This window comes from Chiloscyllium punctatum, chromosome 19 (assembly GCF_047496795.1).
Source record: "Chiloscyllium punctatum isolate Juve2018m chromosome 19, sChiPun1.3, whole genome shotgun sequence".
In the NCBI taxonomy this organism is placed as follows: Eukaryota; Metazoa; Chordata; class Chondrichthyes; order Orectolobiformes; family Hemiscylliidae; genus Chiloscyllium; species Chiloscyllium punctatum.
The window spans coordinates 58,090,605-58,112,792 of record NC_092757.1 but is presented as its reverse complement, the minus strand read 5'-3'; the positions used below and the strand labels follow the sequence as shown (position 1 = coordinate 58,112,792).

General features: G+C 40.3%; 1 protein-coding gene across 2 annotated transcripts in view; it reads left to right on the top strand.

Moving 5' to 3' along the window:
* Positions 1-21,665, top strand: part of baz1b (bromodomain adjacent to zinc finger domain, 1B) — a 95,307-nt gene extending 73,642 nt beyond the window's left edge. For both annotated transcript variants that reach the window (XM_072589447.1, XM_072589448.1), the window contains 2 exons: positions 13,806-13,912; positions 16,837-21,665. In XM_072589447.1, the coding sequence (XP_072445548.1) occupies positions 13,806-13,912; positions 16,837-17,287 (558 nt within the window). In that variant the 3' untranslated portion in view covers positions 17,288-21,665. The remainder of the gene's footprint in view (positions 1-13,805; positions 13,913-16,836) is intronic.
* The last annotated feature ends 523 nt before the right edge of the window (positions 21,666-22,188 follow it).

The window sequence follows — 22,188 nt, the reverse complement described above, 5'->3', positions numbered from 1 at the left end:
CACATTGAAATTAATGACATAGGAAGGGGAAAGGATGAAATTCTGAAGGGAGAATATAGAAAGTTAGGCAGGAATTTAAAAAGGAGGTCCTTACGAATAGTAATATTTGGATTGCTCCCAGTATTATGAGCTAGTGAAAGTAGGAATAAAAGGATAGAGCAGATGAATGCATGGCTGAAGAGCTGGTGCAGGGGGAGGGGTTCACATTTTTAGATCATTGGAATCTCTCCTGGAGTACAAGAAGGATGGATTGCACCTGAATTGGAAAGGAATTAATATATTGGCAGGGAGATTTGCTGGAACTGCTTGGGAGGATTTAAACTAGTGGGATGGAGGGTGGAGGCATGGTGTGGGGCAGGGGAGGGGGCGTTGGGGGGCATGGGGAGTGAGACTCGGAAATAACAAGGAAAGAGATCAGGACAGTTGATAAAAGGAGCAAGTCAAGCAGGAACAAAGCAGAGAACGAGGTAGGACTGATAAATTAAACAGAATTTATTTCAATGCAAGAAGCTTAGCAGGGAAGGGAGGTGAACTCAGGGCATGGTTAGGAACATGGGACTGGGTTATCATAGCAGTTACAGAAACATGGCTCAGGGATGTACAGGACTGGCAGCTTAATGTTCCAGGATACACATGCTGTAGGAAGGATAGAAAAGGGGGCAAGAGAAGAGGGGGAGTGGCGTTTTTGGTAAGGGATAACATGATAGAAGGCATTTGGTGTTAGGGACAAATATTCCTGGAAATACATCCGGTGAAGTTATTTGGGTGGGAGATACAGAACTGGCTTGATGGTAGAAGACAGAGGGTGGTGGTGAAGGATTGCCTTTCAGACTGGAGGCCTGTGACCAGAAATGTGCCACATCGGTCGGTGCTAGGTTCACTGCTTTTCGTCATTTATATAAATGATTTGGATTTGACATAAGAGGTATAGTTAGTAAGTTTGCTGATGACACCAAATTTGGAGGTGTAGTGGACAGCAAAGAAGGTTACCTCAGAGTACAGCAGGATCTTGATCAGATGGGCCAACGGGCAGAGGGGTGGCAGATGGAGTTTAATTTAGATCAATGTGAGGTTCTGCATTTTGGAAAGGGAAATCTAGGGCAAGACTGACACATTTAATGGCAAGGTCCTGGGGAGTGCAGGTTCATAATTCCTTGAATGTAGAGTCGCAGGTAGATACGATAGTGAAGAAGGCATTTGGTGTGCTTTGCTTTATTGGTCAGAGTATTGAGGAAAAGGAGTTGGGAGGTCATGTTGTGGCTTTACAAGACATTGGATAGGCCAGTTTTGGTATACTGTGTGTAATTCTCACCTCCCTCCTATCGAAGGGTGTTGTGAAACATGAAAGGGTTCAGAAGCGATTTACAAGGATGTTGCCAGGGTTGGAAGATTTGAGCCAAAGGGAGAGGCTGAATAGGCTGGGGCTGTTTTCCCTGGAGCATCAGAGGCTGAGGGGTAACCTTGAAGAGGTTTATAAAATCATGAGGGGTATGGATAGGGTAAATAGACAAAGTATTTTCCCTGGGTTGGGGGAGTCAAGAACTAGAGAACGTAGATTTATGGTGAGAGGAGAAAAATTTAAGAGACCTATAGGGCAACTTTTTCACACAGGGTGGTGCGTGTATGGAATGAGCTGCCAGTGGAAGTGGTGGAAGCTGGAGCAATTCAACATTTAAAAGGCATCTGGATAGGTATATGAATAGGAAGGTTTTCGAGGGATATGGTCCAATTGCTGGCAAACGGGACCAGGTTAGTTTAGGGTATCTATTCGGCAATGACGAGTTGAACTGAAAGATCTGTTTCTGTACTGTACATCTCTATGACTCTATGTAAGTAATATGTATTGCTGGCACTGAGTATTGTTTTTGGAGGGAGTGGGTGTGGTGCCAATCAGGTGGGATACTTTTCCCTGAATGGTGTCAAGCTTCTTGAGTGTTGTTGGAGCTGCATTCATCCAAGCAAGTAGAGAGTATTCCATTACTGTCCTGCCTTGTGCTTTGTGGAGTCAGAAGGAGATTTACTCACTGCAGTTTTCTAGCCTCTGACCTGCTGTTGTAGCTACAGTATTTATCCAGTTCAATTTCTGGTCAACGGTAACCCCCAGGATGTTGATAGTGAGTGATTCAGTGATGAAATGCTGTTGAATATCAGAAGGTAATGATTGTGCCTGGTACTTTTTTGGAATGAATATTACTTGCTACTTATCAGCCCAAATCTGCTATTTTGGATGTGGATTGCTCCAGTGTTGAACGAGTCTGTCCCCAATAGGACAGGCATGGAATTTCCAGTTCCCTGGCTTCATCCCATCACTGGATCATCCTTCAAAGGCAGAATATGAAGGAGCAGTTTAAATAGTTAGTTGACCCCATTTATGGCATATCATGTGGAGCTGACTAGAATTTTCCGATTAGTTTCAGTGTTCCCAGAAACATGTAGAGTAAGAGCTATTGCTTGAAGGTGAGAATCTGGTTTGCTTTTCAAGGCAATCTTAAAAGCCACCCTGCCTTAAATCAGCTGTCACCATAAAATGTTACTTAATAGGAGCAAATTACTATAGATGTTGGGATCTGTATTGAAAATAACAAATGCTGGCTATCACAGGCAGCGTCTGTGCAGAGAAAGCAACCTAACTTTTTGAGTCTAGATGACTCTTCGTACTTCTTCCACAATGATGGTACAGTTGCAAAGGAGTTTGTTAACCTAAGTTTTAGAAGTAGAAAGTAACTCTGCCTTGCTTAATTTTGAAAAATCAGTTTTTGCTTCTCTAGCGCTGATGGACCTTCCACTGAACCTCCAGTTTGAGAATCCTCTTCGATCCTTAATTAGATGTCAAGTTCACCTCTTCCCATTGGCCAATTTGCAAAAAAATCACAGCTGGTTATCTATTCCCTGTACATTGTAGGAATTTGAGCCTGGTAGTGTGAAGCCTGTGGGGAAAATCCTGCAGTCTGTGTGGTCAATGTAAAGTGGCTCTGTTAGTTTCTGAAATCTTATCTACAGACTTAACCTGAGTACATCTATAGAGAAACTTTGTAGCTAGTTCTTTTAAGATTCTTATGAGGCAGCTGTATACTTTGGAGTTTTCTTCCTGTTTAGATAGGCTAATTGATCTCAATAGCTGCTTACATTTGTGTTTATCTGTATGTCTGTTCCTTTGCACAGGCCTTCTACAAGTTTTGCCTTTCCCACCTGCTCTTTATATATATTTCTTAATGCTTCACATTTTGTGTCTGTCTCTAGCCCTCCATACGGTCTTATGGAGGCCAAAAGTATGTTTCCAGGCCCTATGGTTCTTCACTTGGGTGAGAAAAAGTCTCCTGAACCCTTTCCTGAAAAGTATAGTAACCACTGCAATACGTATTAAGTTATCGGCATGCCAATCATCAGGAGTCCTCTTTTTTATTTTTGTTAAGTCGTGAGCTTTGCTACGAGTGGTGTGGGGTAATTCAACTGATATCCATTCTATCTCTGTTCTGCATCCCATACCTGTGCTGTATCCTCCTTAAACGAGCTTATACAACTAAATTATTCAAATGTGAACTGTAATTATGGAGTGTCAGTCACTGACTGCAGAATACACAGGCAAAAGAAAAACATGAGGGAATCTGGTCTTCCAGGGATTTGGAAATGGTCAGGCTTTAAAGCATGGGGAAAAGGAGCCAACAAGCAGAATACTAGGCATCTGGCAAGGTACATGTTGTACCTGAACCCTACCAGGCATGTGCTTGACAGCAACCAATAAAAAGTACCAGCGATCAGATTGGTAGATATCTAATATCCACAAGTCATTCAGATCCCAGAGAATGGATATTCAGTTGTGGATGATTTAACAGCATTGAGGATTATTGTTCTCTGTACTCTTCCCCTACCCGGCCTCCTAAAAATGTGCCTTCTGACCCAGGGTCATAAATTCTTGCCTTTGAGAAATTGACATTGGCATTTCAGCTATGCTGGTGGATCTTTTCTTCTTCTCCGACTTGGAGTTGATCAAGCAAGAGACGTCAGGAAATTATTCTGGGCTGGACAAACGGAGCAAGAAATCAGCAGATGATTTGTGACATATCTCAACAGAAATGTTCTTGAACCCTTACGCTTTGTGAATTATTGAGAAATGATTCATGGGTTATTAAAAGGGTTTAAAATAGGACTCAATGTATCTGTAGGCTGGGAGGTCCAATTAGTATCAGAATCCCAATAATGTAGCTGCAGGCTCAGACTGTTTGTACTGTTGACAGTTGTTGGTGGCCTGCTGGGGTTGGTGAGAGTCACAGTACTCAGACAGCTGTCCTGTTGTACTTCAGCCAAACAGAAGTGGGGTTGTCTTTCATGGGCAGCAATTATCAGGAGACCAAATAAACAGTATCTACAGCCCCAACCCGATAATCCAACCTCATTTATCACAGTCAGATTCTGGAGGATAAACCAGTGCAGAGTGCATTGGAGATGTATGTGTTTCTGTATTGACATCCCTCGTGCACTTGTGATTAAGGAGTCTGTGTAAGATAAAGCATGCTATTCCTGTTACTAGAATTGCAGTAAGATGTAATGGACCTGTCAGGTTCTATCTGTATTTAAACTGTGGAAGGTCAAGCTGTGTCTTCATATATACTTATAAGCATTTGAAGCTGGTCTGTTAATTTCAGTTCATCTCCGATCATAGTCCTGGTAAAGTACTGAAAGTAACATCACACAGGTTCGTTGCACCTTACTGGGCTGGTGAGCTGTAAATCAAGCACTGCTATTCCCAGAATCAGCATTTAAGTTAAAAGTTTTAAAAATAGCCAGAATTCCCCAATTTATCTATCTTTTAGATCCAGGTTGACCGAAAGCATGGATTAGTTTTCTGTACTTAACAAGAGTTACTATTTATTATAAATGAATAGATTCTAACTATAGATAATAAATATGAACATTCAACATACAACTCTACTAGTTAAAACTCTTAAGCACCTAAAAACTCCTCTACACACAGATATAGACCTAAAAAAATGGTGCTATGGATAAAAGGAAAGACTGGGAAGACAGTTCAGCAATCTCGTCCACAGGGATTCTCAGCCCCCTTGGCCCACAAGTCTCATTCCTGATAAATGGCTTATGCTCAAATCATTGATTCTGCTACTCCTCGGGATGCAGCCTAACTGTCTGTGCTTTTCCAGTACCACACTCTCGGCACTACCAATAAAGGCAAGCATACCAAGCATTATCTTGTCTACCTGTGACTCCACTTTTAAGGAATTATGAACCTGCACCCAAAGTCTCTTTGTTAGGCAGCACTCCCCAGGACTTTACCATTCAGTGTATAGGTCCTGCCCTGATTTGCCCTACTAAAATATAGTACCTCCCATTTGTTTAGATTAAACTCCATCTGCCCATCTGATCAAGATCCTGTTGTACTCTGAGGTAACCTTCTTCACTGTCCACTACACCACCAATTTTGGTGTCATCTGCAAACTTACTAACTATACCTCCTTTACTCACATTCAAATTCCAACTAAATAGTATATTTCCTTGACTCCAGGACAGCTTCATCCTCCAGCACTGTAATATTTTACTGAAACAAGACTGTTCTTTCCTTATTTTCCAGAACACTATGTATCAGGAATGTAAATAACTATTTCTGCCTTTCTCTTGAGCCACATTGATTTATCAAATGTCCAGATGTCTGTTTGCATCATGCTGACCTTATATATTAGGATTTGTGCCAAATTTATGCGCCTGCAAACCTGAATTGAATCTTACTGTATTCCCTTTTGCTCTGATCTTTTGCAGTGCTTTACTATTCCTTACCCTTATGCTATCTGTCTGCCCAAATGCATTCTAGTCCTTTATTTCTTCTTTCTAAAACCACATCCCTTTTGCAAATTAATTTAACCTCTCTTCTGCAATATCTGACCATTTCCTCTTGCGTATCTCATCTTTCTCTGAGGTTATTTACTGCCTTGAAGTTCTGTCTCTTTTCAAAAGCCAATTCATATCACTTTTTAGTCAAACATTTTAACCCCACCCAAGATTAACATAGGAGCTAGGAGCACGCCATCTGGCCCTTCGAGCCTGCTTCGTCATTCAGTAAGGTCATGGCTTATCTTTTCATGCACTCAGATCCACTTATGTGCCCCCTCACTAAAACCCTTAATTCCTTGACTGTTCAAAAAATTATCTATCTTAGCTATAAAAACATTTACTGAGGAAGTCTCGACTACTTAATGGGCGGCATGGTGGCACAGTGGTTATGGGTGGCATGGTGGCACAGTGGTTATGGGCGGCATGGTGGCACAGTGGTTAGCACTGCTGCCTCACAGTGCCAGAGACCCGGGTTATTCCCGCCTCAGGCGACTGACTGTGTGGAGTTTGCACATTCTCCCCGTGTCTGCGTGGGTTTCCTCCGGGTGCTCCGGTTTCCTCCCACAGTCCAAAGATGTGCAGGTCAGGTGAATTAGCCATGCTAAATTGCCCGTAGTGTTAGGTAAGGGGTAGATGTAGGGGTATGGGTGGGTTGCGCTTCGGCGGGGCGGTGTGGACTTGTTGGCCGAAGGGCCTGTTTCCACACTGTAAGTAATCTAATCTACTTCCCTGGGCAGGGAATTCCATAGATTCACAACTCTCTGGGTAAAGAAGTTTCTTCTCAATTCAGTCCTAAATCTGCTCCCCCTAATTTTGAGGCTATGCCCACTTGTCTTAGTTTCACCTGCCAGTGGAAACATCCTCTCTACTTCTATCTTACCTGTTCTCTTCATATTTTTGTGTTTCAAAACGATCTCACACACACACACATACACACACACACACACCACGCACACACCACGTCCCAATTCTTCTAAATTCCAATGAATATAATCCCAGTCTACTCAGTCTCTCCTCATAAGCCAACCCCCTCAACTCTGGAATCAACCTAGTGAACCTCCTCTGCACCCCCTCTAGTACCAGTACATCCTTTCTCAAGTAAGGGGACCATAACTGCATGCAGTACTCCAGGTGTGACCTCACCAGCACCCTGTACAGCTGCAACATAACCTCTCTGCTTTTAGGCTCAATCCCTTTAGCAATGAAGGACAAAATTCTATTTGCCTTCCTGATTACCTGCTGCACTTGCAGACCAACTCTCTGTGATTCATGCACAGGTACCTCCAAGTCCGTCTGCACAGCAGCATGCTGCAATGTTTAACCATTCAAGTAATAGTCCTGTTTACTGTTATTCCTACCAAAATGGATGAGTTCACATTTATTAACATTGTATTCAATCTGCTAGATCTTTGCTCACTCACTTAAACAATCTATGCCCCTTTGCAAAGTTTCAGTCCTCTGCACACTTTGTTGTACCACTCATCTTAGTGTCACCCGTAAACTTTGACACACTACACGTGATCCCCAACACCAAATCGTCAATGTAAATTGTGAATAATTGCGGTCCCAATACTGATATCTGAGGCACACCACGACTCACTGATTGCCAACCAGAAAAGCAGTCATTTATTCACACTATTTGCTTCCTGTTGGTTAACCAATCCTCTAAACATGTCAGTACATGCCTGTAGTGCCTTTCATCTTTATCTTATGCGGCACCCGTTTATGCAGAACCTTGTTGAATGCCGTTTTGGAAATCCAGTTACCTAACATCTACTGGGTCCCTATTGTCCAATGTGCTCATATTGTCTTCATAGAATTCCAGTAGATGAATTAAACATGACCTGTCCTTTATGAACCCATGCTGTGTCTGTCCAACGGGACAATTTCTATTTAGAAACTTTGCTATTTCTTCCTTGATAATAGGTTCAAGCATTTTGCCCACTACAGAAGTTAAGGCAACCGGTCTGTAATTCCCCATCTTTTGTCTACCTCCCTTTTTAAAGACTGGTGTCATAGGTGTTGTTTTCCAATCTGCTGGAACTGCCACAGAGTTCAGTGAATTTTGGAAAATTACTACAAGTGCATTTGCTATTTCTCCCGCCATCTGTTTTAGCACCCTGGGATGCATTCCATCAGTGCCAGGAGACTTCTCTACCTTGAGCTCCATTAGCTTGCCCAACGCTATCTCTTTCGTGATAATGGTTGTTTCCAGGCCCACACCTACTTTTGTCTCATTGTCGATTGCTGGTATGCTATTTGTGTCCTCCACTGTGAAGACCAACACAAAATACCTGTTCAGTGCCTCATCCATTTTCTCAATATCCCATTATTAAATCCTCCTCCTTATCCTCTAAAGGTCCATAGAGTCATAGAGATGTACAGCATGAAAACAGATCCTTCAATCCAACTCATCCATGCTGACCAGATATCCCAAATTAATCTAGGTCAATTTGCCAGCACTTGGCCCATATCCCTCTAAACCCTTCCTATTCAGTAATTATCCATCTGCCTTTTAAATATTATAATTGTACCAGCCTCAGCTGCTTCCTGTGGCAGTTCTTTCCATAATGTTTACTTGAGCCACTCTTTTTGTTTTTTATATATATATATGCAAACTTTTGCTATCTGTCCTTATATTCTGAGCTAGTTTATTCTCATAATCTATTTTACTTTTCTTTATCGCTTTTTTGTGGCTTTCTGTTGACCTTTGAAGCTTTCCCAATCTTCTAGTTTCCTGCTGATCTTGACCACTTGTATGCCTTCTTTTTCAATTTGATAGCCTCCCTTATTTCCTTAGACACATGGCAGATTACCTCCTTTCAGACTGTCCTTCCTTTTCACTGGTATATACTTTTGCTGAGCACTCCAAAAAAATTACTTTGAAAGTCCTCCACTTCATCAGCTATCCCACAATAAAGTTTTTGCTTCCAGTCTAGCCAACTCATTCCTCATCCTATTGTTGTCTCTGATAGTACACAGGTGTTAATCCACCAGCCTAATTTGGTAATGATTCCTGCTTTATTCACGCCACACAGTCATAGAGATATACAGCAAGGAAACAGACACTTTGGTCCAACTCGTGCCAATCAGATATCCTATCTCAATCTAGTCCCACCTGCCAGCACCCGGCCCATGTTGCTCCAAACCCTTCCTATTCATATACCCATCCAGATGCCTTTTAAATGTTGCAATTGTACCAGCCTCCACCACTTCCTCTGGCAGCTCATTCCATACACGCACCACCCTCTGCGTGAAAAAAGTTGCCTCTTTGGTCTCTTTTATATTTTTCCTCTCTCATCCTAACCCTATGCCCTCAAGTTCTGGACATAAAGTAGTGGACCCAGGCCTCCAGTCTAAAAAGCAACCCTCAACCATCAACCTCTGTCTTTTACCTTCGAGCTAGTTCTGTATCCAAAAGGCTAGTTCTCCCAGTATTCCATTAGATCTAACCTTGCTAACCAGTCTCCAATGGGGAACATTGTCAAACGTCTTACTGAAGTACATATAGATCAGATTTATCACTCTGCTCTTATCAATCCTCTTTGTTACTTCAGAAAACTCAATCCAGTTTGAGAGAAATGATTTACCACGCACAAAGTCATGTTGACTACCCCTAATCATTCCTTGCCTTTCCAAATACATGTACATCCTGTCCCTCCGGATTCCCTCCAACACGTCTGGCTCACTGGTCTTTAGTTCCCTGGCTTGACCTTACCACTTTTCCTAAATAGTGGCACCACGTTAGCCAACCTCCAGTCTTCCGGCACCTCACCTGTGACTATCGATGATACAAATATCTCAGCAAGGGGCCCAGCAATCACTTCTCAAGCTTCCCACAGAGTTTTAGGGTACATCTGATCAAGTCTTGGGGATTTATACACTTCATGCGTTTCAATACATCAAGCACTTGCTCCTCTGTAATTTGGACATTTTTGAAGATGTCACCATCTATTTCCCTATGTTCTATATCTTCCATGTCCTTTTCCACAGTAAACAATGATGCAACATACTTATTTAGTATCTCCCCATTGCCTGTGGCTCCACACAAAGGCCGCCTTGCTGATCTTTGATGGGCCCTATTCTCTCCCTAGTTACCCTTTGTCCTTAATGTATTTGCAAAAACCCTTTGCATTTTCCTTAACCCTATTTGCCAAAGCTATCTCATGTCCCCTTTTGCCCTCCTAAGCATACTCCTACTGCCGTTATACTCTGCTAAGGATTCACTCAATCTATACCTGACATATGTTTCCTTCTTTTCTTAATCAAACCCTCAATTTCTTTAGTCATCCAGCATTCCCGACACATACCAGCCTTTTCTTTCACACTAACAGGGATATACTGTCTCTGGACTCTCGTTATCTCATTTCTGAAGGCTTTTCATTTTCCAGCCATCCCTTTACCTGCGAACATCTGCCCCCAATCAGCTTTCGTTAGTTCTTGCCTAATACCGTCAAAATTGGCCTTTCTCCAATTTAGAACTTCAACTTTTAGATTGGGTCTATCTTTTTCCATCACTATTTTAAAAACTAATAGAATTATGGTCGCTGGCCCCAAAGTGCCCCCCACCATTGAAACCTCAGTCACCGGTCCTGCCTTATTTCCCAAGAGTAGGTCAAGTTTTGCACCTTTTCTTTAAGGTACACCCACATACTGAATCAGAAAGTTTTCTTGTACATACTGAACAAATACCACTCCATCTAAACTCAACAGTATGGCAGTCCCAGTCTATGTTTGGAAAGTTAAAATCCCCTACCATAACCACCCTATTATTCTTACAGATAACTGAGATCTCCTTACAAGTTTGTTTCTCAATTTATAGCTGACTATTAGGAAGACTATAATACAATCCCAATAAGGTGATCATCCCTTTATTATTTCTCAATTTCACCCAAATAACTTACCCGGATGTATTTCCGGGAATATCCTCCCTCAGTATGGCTGTAATGCTATCCCTTATCTAAAACACCACTCCCCCCTCCTTTCTTGCCTCCCTTTCTGTCCTTCCAATAGTATTTGTATCCTGGAACATTAAGCTGCTAATTCTGTCCATCCATCAGCCATGTTTCTGTAATTGTTATGATATCCCAGTCCCATGTTCCGAACCATACCCTGAGTTCATCTGCCTTCCCTGTTGGGTCTCTTGCATTGAAATAAATGCAGTTTAATTTATCAGTCCTACTTTGTTCTCTGCTTTGTACCTGCCTACCTTGACTGTTTGACTCGCCTTCGTTCTCAACAGTACTAGTCTGAGATTGATGTCTTTCCTTACTATCTCCCCCCCAAACTTAACTAATTTAAATCCTCCCAAACAGCTTTAGCAAATCTCCCTGCCAGTATATTAATCTCCTTCCAATTCAGATGCAATCTGTCCTCCTTGTTCAGGTCAGTCCTACCCCAGAAGAGATTCCAATGATCCAAAAATGTGAATCCTTCTTCCATACACCAGCTCCTCAGCCATTCATTAATCTATTCTATCCTCCTACTCCTACTCTCACTAGCTCGCGGCACTGGGAGTAATCCAACTCTCGAAGATATTACAACTCTCGAAGACCTCCTTTTTAAATTCCTGCCTAACTCTATATTCTCCCTTCAGAATCTCATTCTTTTCCCTTCCTATGTTGTTGGTTCCAATGTGTACAATGACCTCCTGCTGGGCCCTCTCCCCTTTGAGGACATTCTGCACCCTCTCTGAGGCATCCTTGATCCTGGCACCAGGAAGGCAACACACCATTCTGATTTTTAGCTACTAGCCGCAGAAACATCTATCTGTGCCTCAGACTAGAGAGTCCCCTAACACAATTGATCTCTTTGAACCCGACGTACCCCTCATTGCATTAGAGCCAGTGTCGATACCAGAAACTTTGTTGTTCGTGCTATGTTCCCCTGAGAACCCATCACCCCCTACATTTTCCAAAACAGCATACTTGTTTGAAACGAGGACAGCCGCAGAAGACTCATGCACAACCTACCTACCTCTCTTACCTTTCCTGGAGTCAACCCATCTGTGTGACTGTACTGCGACTTTTTCCCTTCCTATAACTACCATCCATCATATCCCTTTACTCTTGTAAATTTCTCATTGCATCTAACTGTCGCTCCAACCGATCCATTCAATCTGATAGGATTCTCAACCAGTGGCATTTATTGAAGATATTATCCTCAATATCACGTAAACTCTCCCTAAACTCTCTTATCTGACAAGAGGAGCATATCACTCTACTAAGGGCTATTTTGGCTTCTTCTAATCTGCAGACCCATAAAATAGAACTGTCTTATTCCTCTACATAACCCTGCTCCAAGCTAACTTAATACTTAAAAATATAAGCCATAAGTTTAATCAAGAGACATATCTCAGTAAAACATACAATCAAGAAAGAACCCACTCTATTCACTACTGCAGACTTATAGTAAAGCCACACTTATAACGAATCACTTATCTGTTTCAATAGAGTTGATATAGTAGTGAATGTGAACAACTACTAGGATATCAATGTTGTCCCCACATTGTTTCATGCACCATTTGAAGATTAATGAATATTAGTCTCGCTATTTTTTGGTTTTGATTCCTCGAGAGTAGATGTAGCTCAATATTGCCTTCATTGTCAGAAATTTTGCAGTCTGAGAACAGTAATGCAAATTTGTATTCCATGACAGTCAGTACATGGAGCATGGAGCAAAAAAAGTTAGTTATTTCTGCAGACTGTGTATAGTCTCACCTTTCATGGTCTCTGATTAATCCATTGATCTCTAGAGGAAGCATTTGAATAATCCCTGTATCCAAGGTTAATAGAGGTCTCAACTGTATTTACCTGTTTCCACATGCCACATTCCTTCATTTTGCCTGTAATGAATACATTTTGTACAAAATGTGGCTCTATCCTGGCTTCCAGCAACAAAGGTATCTTTATTTTAATTTGTCTTGGAGTGTGGCACCGCTTTTTAGAACAACATTCACAGTCCATCCTTAATTGCACCGATGGTAGTTAAGAATCAACCATATTGCTATCTAGTCTGGAGTCACATGTAAAGCAGATCATATAAAGATGGTGGATTCCCTTCCCTAAAGGACATTAGTCAGCCTGATGTGCTGTTAAGATGTCAACAGTTGGTTGTCATTGGGCCAGCTTTTAACTCAAGGTTTTTTTAAAAATTCAAACCTCACCATCCACACTGGTGTTTGAACCCTGTGTTTCTCAGACACTTGCCAGGAATTCTGGATTACTGGTCCAGTGACATCACTACCACCACCAACTTGCTTTAATGTGGATGGTTACAATCTCATTTTTATGCTTGCACTTTCAGGCATGTTATAAAGTGTACTTAAAACTTTCAGACTAATGTATAACGGCCCTAATTTATGGCCTCTGAATACAAGGCTTTATTGTCTGAAAATCTGAGTTTTACAGTATATTCCATAGTTGGGTAAATATTGTCACGTAAAAGTGTGAAATATACCCATTGCAAAGTATTCAGTTTAAAACCAATAATTAAACTTTAGTGAGTTGTCATATGATCTGTAATGTTAAAGATTGTGATCTCTATCTGTAACATCCGTCCTCTCATATTTTTTAGTGAGTTCCAATGGTGAGTAGCTAAATCAGTGATCGTGGTGCAATTCTCATTCTGTCCTGAGACAGATTCAGGCAGTGTATAGGCAGTGGAAGTGAATTTATCATTGGCCTTAATAATCTTGGGCTAATGAGAAAATGAAGCATTAGTTTCAGTCAGTGTAGTCTAGCTGTGACAACCTGCTGGAAGAGTGTTTACAGGCAGGAGTACAAACAGGATCTGATGTGATTGAAATGCTTGCTATCAAAGTTTATAAATAAATAATGAGTTTTTGTTTGAGGCATTTTGAAGAGTAATATAATGTTAAAATCAGCTATTTTGATTAATTTTACATTTTTTTTTAATAGTGAAATGCAGTTGAGTTCATAATCACTGGTTTCTTGTGCCTGTAGGTACAACAAAGAACAAAATATCGGTCACGGAGACTAAATCTGGAGCTTGCAAAGTGTGAAGAAATCCTGAACAAGTTAATCAGATCAAGATATAGTTGGCCCTTCAGGTAAGAACAATAAAAGTTGCCACTTTAAAAAATGATGCCTGGGTCTGTGTGGAGGCCATTCTTTTTTGTATAGAGCATTTAAGTAAAATTGTTTATAGTAATTCAGATATTAAGTTGAAGCAATGCCTTTATGGTTGCTTTTAGGGCACTATGTCAAAGAACCAACTAGAGAAAAGGCTGATTTAAATCTGATTTTGTGCAATAGTTAATAGTAACTAACATTACTATGTTAATGTTTATAGTGTTGCCAAAAATTAATAGTAAGTCTAAGGGTTGTAAGAAATTGAAAAAAATCAGAGGATGACCAAGAAAGCGATATGAGGGAGAAAATGGAATGATACTAAATAAGCAGGAAATATAAAATCAGATTGTTCACGTTTCAAACAAGAGTTAAATAGAATGAGAGTAGTGAAAGTAGCCATGGGCCCCCTAGAGCAATGATAACAGAAATTATAATGGAGTAAAAATGAAATTATTGTAGGATGGTTGTAAATATTCTTGAATAATAGCTAGGATTTTAAAAAATATATTTTTTTTTCACAGTAGAAGACTTAAAAAGAATGATATTTCAGATGGTAAGGCAGCAGTGCCTAATGACAGTGAGGAAGTCTAAAGGAAGGAAATAGCTGGGGGAATTAATAGGATATCATGCCTACATACTAGAGTTTAAAAGAAGAGTTAACTACAAGGTTAGTGAATGCATTTGTTTTGATCTTCGAGCATTCACTAAACTTTAGAACTGGCTAAGTGGATTCCAAGGTAGAAAATGTAACCCTGTTATTTAACAAAGGAGGGAGAGAGAAAGTTGGAAACTAATTGTAGCCACCCTTGCTACTAGTAGGAAAATTCTAGAATCTATTATTTGGAATGTAGTGAAAAGGCACTTTAAGATTCATATGGTTATACAAAATCAGCGCAGTTTTCTGAAAGGAAAATTCTCCCTGATAAATGTTGTCCTTTTTTTGATGGGGTAACTATCAAAACCATTGAATGTAACATCTCTGGATTCTTGAAACTGAAAAGGACAACCTGCTGCACTGGAGATTACATATAGGGTTACATATAGGAGTTGGTATAGATGTGGCTTGGACTAAGGATTAGTTCATGGACAGAGAGCCATCAAGACTTAACTGTTTTTGCGATGGTACAGTTAAGTTTCAGTTCAGTGGTACAGTTAGAAGGGACACAACAAAGGTTAGTTTGATTCCCTAATATGGGAGCATTGTCCTATGAAGGCAAATGAGTGATGATATCATTGAAATATAAAAGTTGGCCGGACAGGATAGATATGGAGAGGAGATTTCTTTGGTTGGAGAGTTTAAAATTGGAGAAACTAGTCCCAGGATAAGAGTTCCAGCATTGACCTGATATTTCATTGACACATTGCAAAGAGTGTATTGGAATTTGAGCCCCACTATTCCATGAGCAGTCACAAATGTATAATCTGACCAGTTTAGCCAATAGGAAAGTTAATTTCAGACTGTGACCACTATTTATGATATTAGAATTTTTTTCTTCACTAAAAGGACGTATGGGGTGGGGGGGAGCAGCCAAAGCAGGGGAGAGAGAGAGAGCGCTTGCTCACAGGCGTTTAGGGATCTCTATCCAACTTCTGTTTCTCCTCAAAATTTTCTGACAGACCGCTACTTGGAGGCAAACCAAGCTGTTGTTAGGCAGTTTCTTTTTTTTATCCATCCCAAAAGTACCTGGTCCCAGTTAGTGTCACAAAAATATCGCATGTAGGTTTGTAAAATAAAAATATGCCCTTGTGTAACTAATTAAGTTGACTGTACAGTTCCACTTTTTCCTCCACATTGTAACTGGTTCATTGTCTGCAAGACAGCAGTCCATACTTTCATTTTCCAGTCTATATTTCAAATAAGGTGAATGTGGTTCTTACATAAGACTCGCGTGAGAATTTTCCACTTAAAGAGTTGCAAATCTTAGTCCCAATGAAATATGGATGTTCAATTGTATATAAAACTGAGGATTGATAGCCTTTTGTCTGTTTGTTGGAGGAGTGGGGGGCAAATGGTTGGACGCTTAAAGGGTATGAGAGATGAGATGAAAAGTGGATTTGAACTAGAAGATTGGCCAGGATTGTCTTGATGACAGCAAGCTTTCGGAGACATGCGGTTTTCTCCTATTTGTTTTGGTTAAGAATACTCTTGGGCTGAACCATTGATATGATAGCTGGGTGTTACAGTTGGACTCTACACCTTTGTGCCAGGAGGTGTTAAGTTCCCTATTTTTGATTATAATTCTTGCCAATGAGTGATCAAGCAGGATAAGATCCATCTTGACAATGCTGTCATAAGTAATTAAGCAAGAGCTACTTGGAATGAGCACTAAAGGATTGTCTGTGCCTGTGGAATTGTGTTCAGGCAAGAGTCATAGAGCTGTATAGCATGAAAACAGACCCTTTGGTCCAACTCATCCATGCCGACCAGATATCCGAAACTAACCTAGTCCCATTTGCCAGCACTTGGCCCATATCCCTCTAAACCCTTCCTCTTCATATACCCATCCAGATGCCAGCCTCCATCGCTTCCTCTGGCAGCTCATTCCATACGCACCACCCTCTGGGTAGAAAGGTTGTCCCTTGGGTCCCTTAAAAGTTTTAGGAGCACTTTGTTACATTTACTCTCAAAACCAGCAAACTGCAATATTTGTTTTCTAGTCACACACTTGTCATTAATTAGGTGACCAAGATGCATTGTGCCAGATCCAGCAATTACAGTGATAGAAACATGATTGGAGCCAAGTGCAAGAGGAAGCAGAACAGAGATATCAATTCCAGAAGGCAGTAACCTGCTGTACATTCAGTACAATTTAAACTGGACCTAAATGAAGTTGGTATAACTTGTGGTTATCTTTTTTCTGTATAGACGTGTGTTTTACAAATTGCTTTTCCTCTTTTCTAGAGAGCCTGTGACAACGGATGAAGCAGAAGATTATTTTGAAATAATCTCTAAACCTATGGACTTGCAGACCATGCAAAGCAAGTGTTTATGCGGCACCTACAAGACTGTTGAAGAATTTCTTGAGGACGTTAAACTGGTGTTTAACAATGCAGAACAGTACAATCAGGAGGGTAGCCAGGTTCTTACTTGTGTGGAGAAAACAGAACGATGTTTCATTGACATGTTGGGAAAACATCTTCCCAACTACAACTACAAACGGGGCAAACCACGAAAAAGCATCCAGAAACGGAAAAGGCTGCTACAAGTAGAACTCGAGGAGGAGGATGAGGAAGATGAGGAGGAAGAAGAGGATGAGGAGGAAGAAGAAGAAGAAGAAGTAGACGATGAGTATGATGACAGTGACGCAGAATCAAGTGAACATTCCATCCCACCACGTAAGCGCCGGAAGTGAATCGAAAATATCTGAGCTTTCTGAATAATGGATGTAGTAATTATTTTGGAAACTGCAGACTTGTTTGTACTTTAAATGTTTACTTTGACTGATTTGACATACTGGATCAAATACAAAACTTCAACCAAACCTGGACATTTTCATAGGAATACAAAAATGTTGAAGTCTAAACCTCTTACAGATTTTTTAATACTCTTGTTGAGTTGGGAGATCCTGAGGGCTGAAAGTTCCTTGTTTTGTTGAAAGTAGTTGTGAAATTAAGATCACAGACAAGGAGCTCTGTTGTTCTGATTTTATGACCATAGAGGGGACCTTTCTCAAAAATTTGTGTCCCTTGGTATCAGCTTTCAGCAAAAGCTTTCTGATTTGTTCATCTTAACCGTGGAAGTGGTCAATTCAGGGAATTAGACAACCCCTCAATTGTTGGTCCTTGGTCCTTCTAAATAACACTGCCTCGCTGGAGAGAGTGTACAATTAATGGAAGTTCAGCTGATTGCGGGCCGAGGTGTTCCACAGTGCCAGATGACTTACATTGCATCACCAGCATCTGTTTTATCCAGCTGGGTTTTAGGTTTGACCATATGATTGGATATGTGCAAAATTGTCTCACATTGATTGCAACAGTATTGTAAATGTACAGCTGTTCTTTATAATAAGGAGAAGTATCCTGCCCTCGAATGTTTTGCCATCTGAAGCAGTAAAATGAGCTTTTCATATGAACCACCAGCCATCGTGTAACTTATGTCACCTGTTTAATTGACTGTAGTCTTGAAGGAATCAGTTACCTGATGAACGTGTGCAGGATGTTTAGTTCAGAGTCCGCTTGGTTTCAAAATTGAACTGTGGTCAGTTCTGCATGTAATGAGCAAAGGTAACTGGTTTACACACTTAGGTCGTCTACCCTGATTTAGCTGAGGGTCCAACCAAATGGATGTTAATGAGTAATATATTGGGTGTCTCTAGTTTCTTGAAAGATTCTAATTTGCCCTATACACTAATTGGTGTGGGGTAACAGCACTCTGACTTAGTAAAGATTTACTACCACGTCTCATGCTTGTTGGCTGACAGCAATTCTGTGTTTGATATGTAAGATTCCCTTTTGATCTGCCTAACCATTCTGGCTGACCAAATAGTTCTCATGCAACACCATCGGATTTTTAAACTGAAGAATTGTAAAATACTCCCTTTTGTGTGGAGATTTGTACAGTGCATACAGATATGTAGATCTAACCAGATTAAGATCCTTGTGTTTCAAGTTGTCAGAAAAATTGTGGCGCAACTTGAATTTGTTTTCACCTTTGTTACTGTAGTTTGTATAAATAATACATATTATTTTGAGTATTTGTGAGCAACAAATCCTTCAAAGCCCTATTCACATCTGCAGTTCTTTTCCTTGGAGTGAGGGGGAAGGAAAGCACTGATCTAAAATTTTCTGTTTCTTTTTATGAGAGTTTCCCCCTCTTTCCACTTGGCGTTTTATCACCGTTCCCAGTCACTCTCAGTTGTGTAGGCAAGTGATGTAGAATAAAACAGTGGAATTTTGACATTGTATATTTTCCCAAATGTCTGTGGTAGTTGTTTGGGGAGGGCTATGCTTGTATTAAAAACATTTTTGGACTTTTAAATAAAAGCAATTACATTTAAAACTTCGCAAAAAAAAAGTAAGGGTTATGTGTGCCCTGTAACTTAAGTGTTTTTAAAACATGTTCAGTGAGTTGCTGCTTGGAGACTAACTGTTTTCACTGGCTGGCAGGCTTGGATATTGTCTGGCTTTTCTAGTGTGATTCCATCTCTATTGAGTTTATCTCGTTTATCTGTGACTACATCTCTGTCTTTGAGTATTTCTTCTGGTGACTTCTCCATGTTTCCTTACTGACTATCCTGGGCTCACTTTTCTGTTGCATGCCCCATGCTGTCTTATCTGTGGCACGCTGTCTTATCTGTGGCACGCTCTCTACTGCTGTTCCCTCTCTTTCTTGCTTTCTCCTGTCCCCCTGTGTCATGTGCTTTTGTATATGTATGTGTGTAATCTTTTGATTTCCATGTTTTTTCTTTGAATTGGGATGTGATACGTTTCCCTGCCGTTGTGTGCATCTGTCCCCCTCTGTCAGTTGTGTGTATGAGTGTGCCTTTGTCGTTAAGGGACAATACATTTCACAATCCATTTGTCTACATATACCTACTCCTGTGTCAGCATTCAGACTCCCATACGCATTCAATCTGTAATATGAGATTGCTCCAAAGAGGACCACCTGCCCTCTTTCCTCTTTCTCCTTCTTCACCCTGTTGAATATGGCACCTGTGATTAGACTCTTATGTAGTTGACTTAGTCTACATAGCAACAGTGGGGACTCTTCAGAAGTATCTCACTAGTGTGAATGCTGATGTAACAGTACCCTTTTTAAAAAAAAAACTTTCTTCAAGTTAAAAAGCACTTTTAAGCTTAATTCTTTACAGGCACTGCTCAACAATGGAACATACAAATAAGAGGGTATCTCCAGCCTTAGATGTAAAAATCTAAATGTGCTATTTCATGAGTAATTATAGAATGTCATATGTTTTGGAGCAAGTCCAAAAGCCTAATCTACCTGGATTTTGTGTTCCCAATGCACTTTTGTACTGGGAGAGAATGTTGACGTGTAACTGAAATAGTCTTGCATATTGGCAGACACATGGAGGTCTGCTGAGCGTTGAAAATGCATGAATTTTAGCCTTCTCGTTATTTTGGAGATCAGGATGTCCAGGCATTACGCTTGTGCACTGCATTGGTTTATACAAAGCAATCTAAGAAAGTAAGAATAGGGAAACAATACAAAAGAAATTTAAGAAAGGGAGTATTAGTAACCTAATCAAACTTGAAATGAACCCTATTCTGGATTAATTACATCAGTGCATATTTAAGTCAAAGAAGAGGCACTTTCACGTGTACATGAAACTCACTATGAAAGGGAATAATTCCGGAAGACTATCAGCGTTTCATGTGATTCGTCCATTTATACATTGGTGGGAAAGATAAGAAAATCCTTATTTAAAAGATGCCATAAAAATGAACTTGAAGTTGGAACTCTGAGTAGTTAGAGTGAATTTTAAATCTGAAGGCAATGTTTGACCAACTTTTTTGCACTTAGAGCGTTATACAGCATGGAAATAGACCCTTTGGTCCATATCCCACACCTCTTCCTATTTATGTACCCATCCAGATGCCTTTTAAATGTTGTAAATATACCCCCACTTGCTTTGAAGAGGTAACAGTGGATATACAGATTTAATATTTTTAGGCTTTCAAAAGAAGCATAATGAGGTGTCACAATGATTCAGTTGTGGGACCAAACGACAGTAGCAAAGTAAGTAGCAAGCTATTTACAAAACAGACATGATAGAATAATCCTCCACTTTTGCTGCTGCCTCCAACATGAAGTCACTATCAAATATGTCTTCCCCTCTTTCAGCATTCTGAAGGGACTGCTTTCTCTACAGCACCTTGGTCCACTTCTCAAACAATACCCAGTTTGTTTTATTAGGCATATTGTGCCTTTTCATGCAATTACAAGATAATGTCAGTCCTTTTGCCTTCTCACTATCAAAATATCCAAACACATCTTCCAGATGAAACAAAACTTTTGTTTCTTTATGCTGTATTTGCTATTTTCAATGTAGTATGTTCAACTTTGGTGACAGCAAAGGCAGATTGGGTAGCTTCAAATAACTTTTCAGTTGAGAAAATAGACCCCAGGTTTTTGATCACCTGTCATTTAGTTTTCCAGTTTGGTCTCATGCTGACCCATCTTCTAAGCCTTCAGTGTTCCAGTGCAAGCGTAAGCAGCAGCATCTTTTGAGTTGGCACTTTCAGACTCTGTGGACGCGTTATTGAGTATAACATTTTCAGGCAGTAACTTCTCCAACGTTTTTCTTCTGTTTTGATGGGTTTATTCTTTTTCTCTTCAGGCAGCAACTTTTCATAATTCTGCATTCATCTACATTCCCATTTCCCTCAGTCCCTTTGGCCTCAGACCACCAGCTGGTATTTAATCTCTCCACCTATCGCAAACACTCCCTTTTGTCTCTTATCCCCAAGCCCCACTTTTTTCATCTTTTCATTTCAAATCAGTTATATCTGTTTGTTTCTTCACGGCTGTGCCCTGACCTCTTGAGTATTTCCAGCATTTTCTATCTTTATTTCAGATTTCCAGCATCTATAATATGTTGCTTAGATATTTCACTGAACTTGGTTCTGAGAAAGCTGGCTAATGTCAATTAATTCTTCGTTGATCGGACAGAGTCTTCAATAATTTTGATATTTTTGCTAAAAGAGTTGGTAGCCCACTGGTGTTGAGCAGATTGTTCTGTCATAAACTCTGGAAATAAAGTATTGAATTTAGCACTTTGTGCATCTTTGATTCGTCAGTTGTTGTCTGATTATGTCTATCATCTTTCTTGAGTGGAAACATCATAGGCCACAACCACTTCTGTCAGTCAAGACATTTCCAGACTCTCAATTTCTTTTGGAATATTGATTCTTTCATGTGACGTGAATGAGTATTTCCAATTTTGCATAACTTTATTACAAGGTATTCTTTCTTTCTCGAGATAGCAGTTTCATTAAAGTGCATCAGCATAGAATCATAATCATTTTCACAAAGTGCAGCAAACACCTGGAATTTGTCACACTTTATTTGATAACATAACAAGTGTTACTACTGTGGTGAGAGTGTTGAAGTCCTGGCTCAAAGTCATACACTACATGTGTTTTCTATATAATACAACAAGATGCAGTAGGATAGTTTTTCACAAAACCTGAAAGCTTTCTGATCATTCCAAATGTTTTCTAAGTAAAAATCGAAAGAACTGTAGATGCCAGGTCTGGCAGCATCTGTGGAGAGAAATCAGAGTTAACGTTTAGG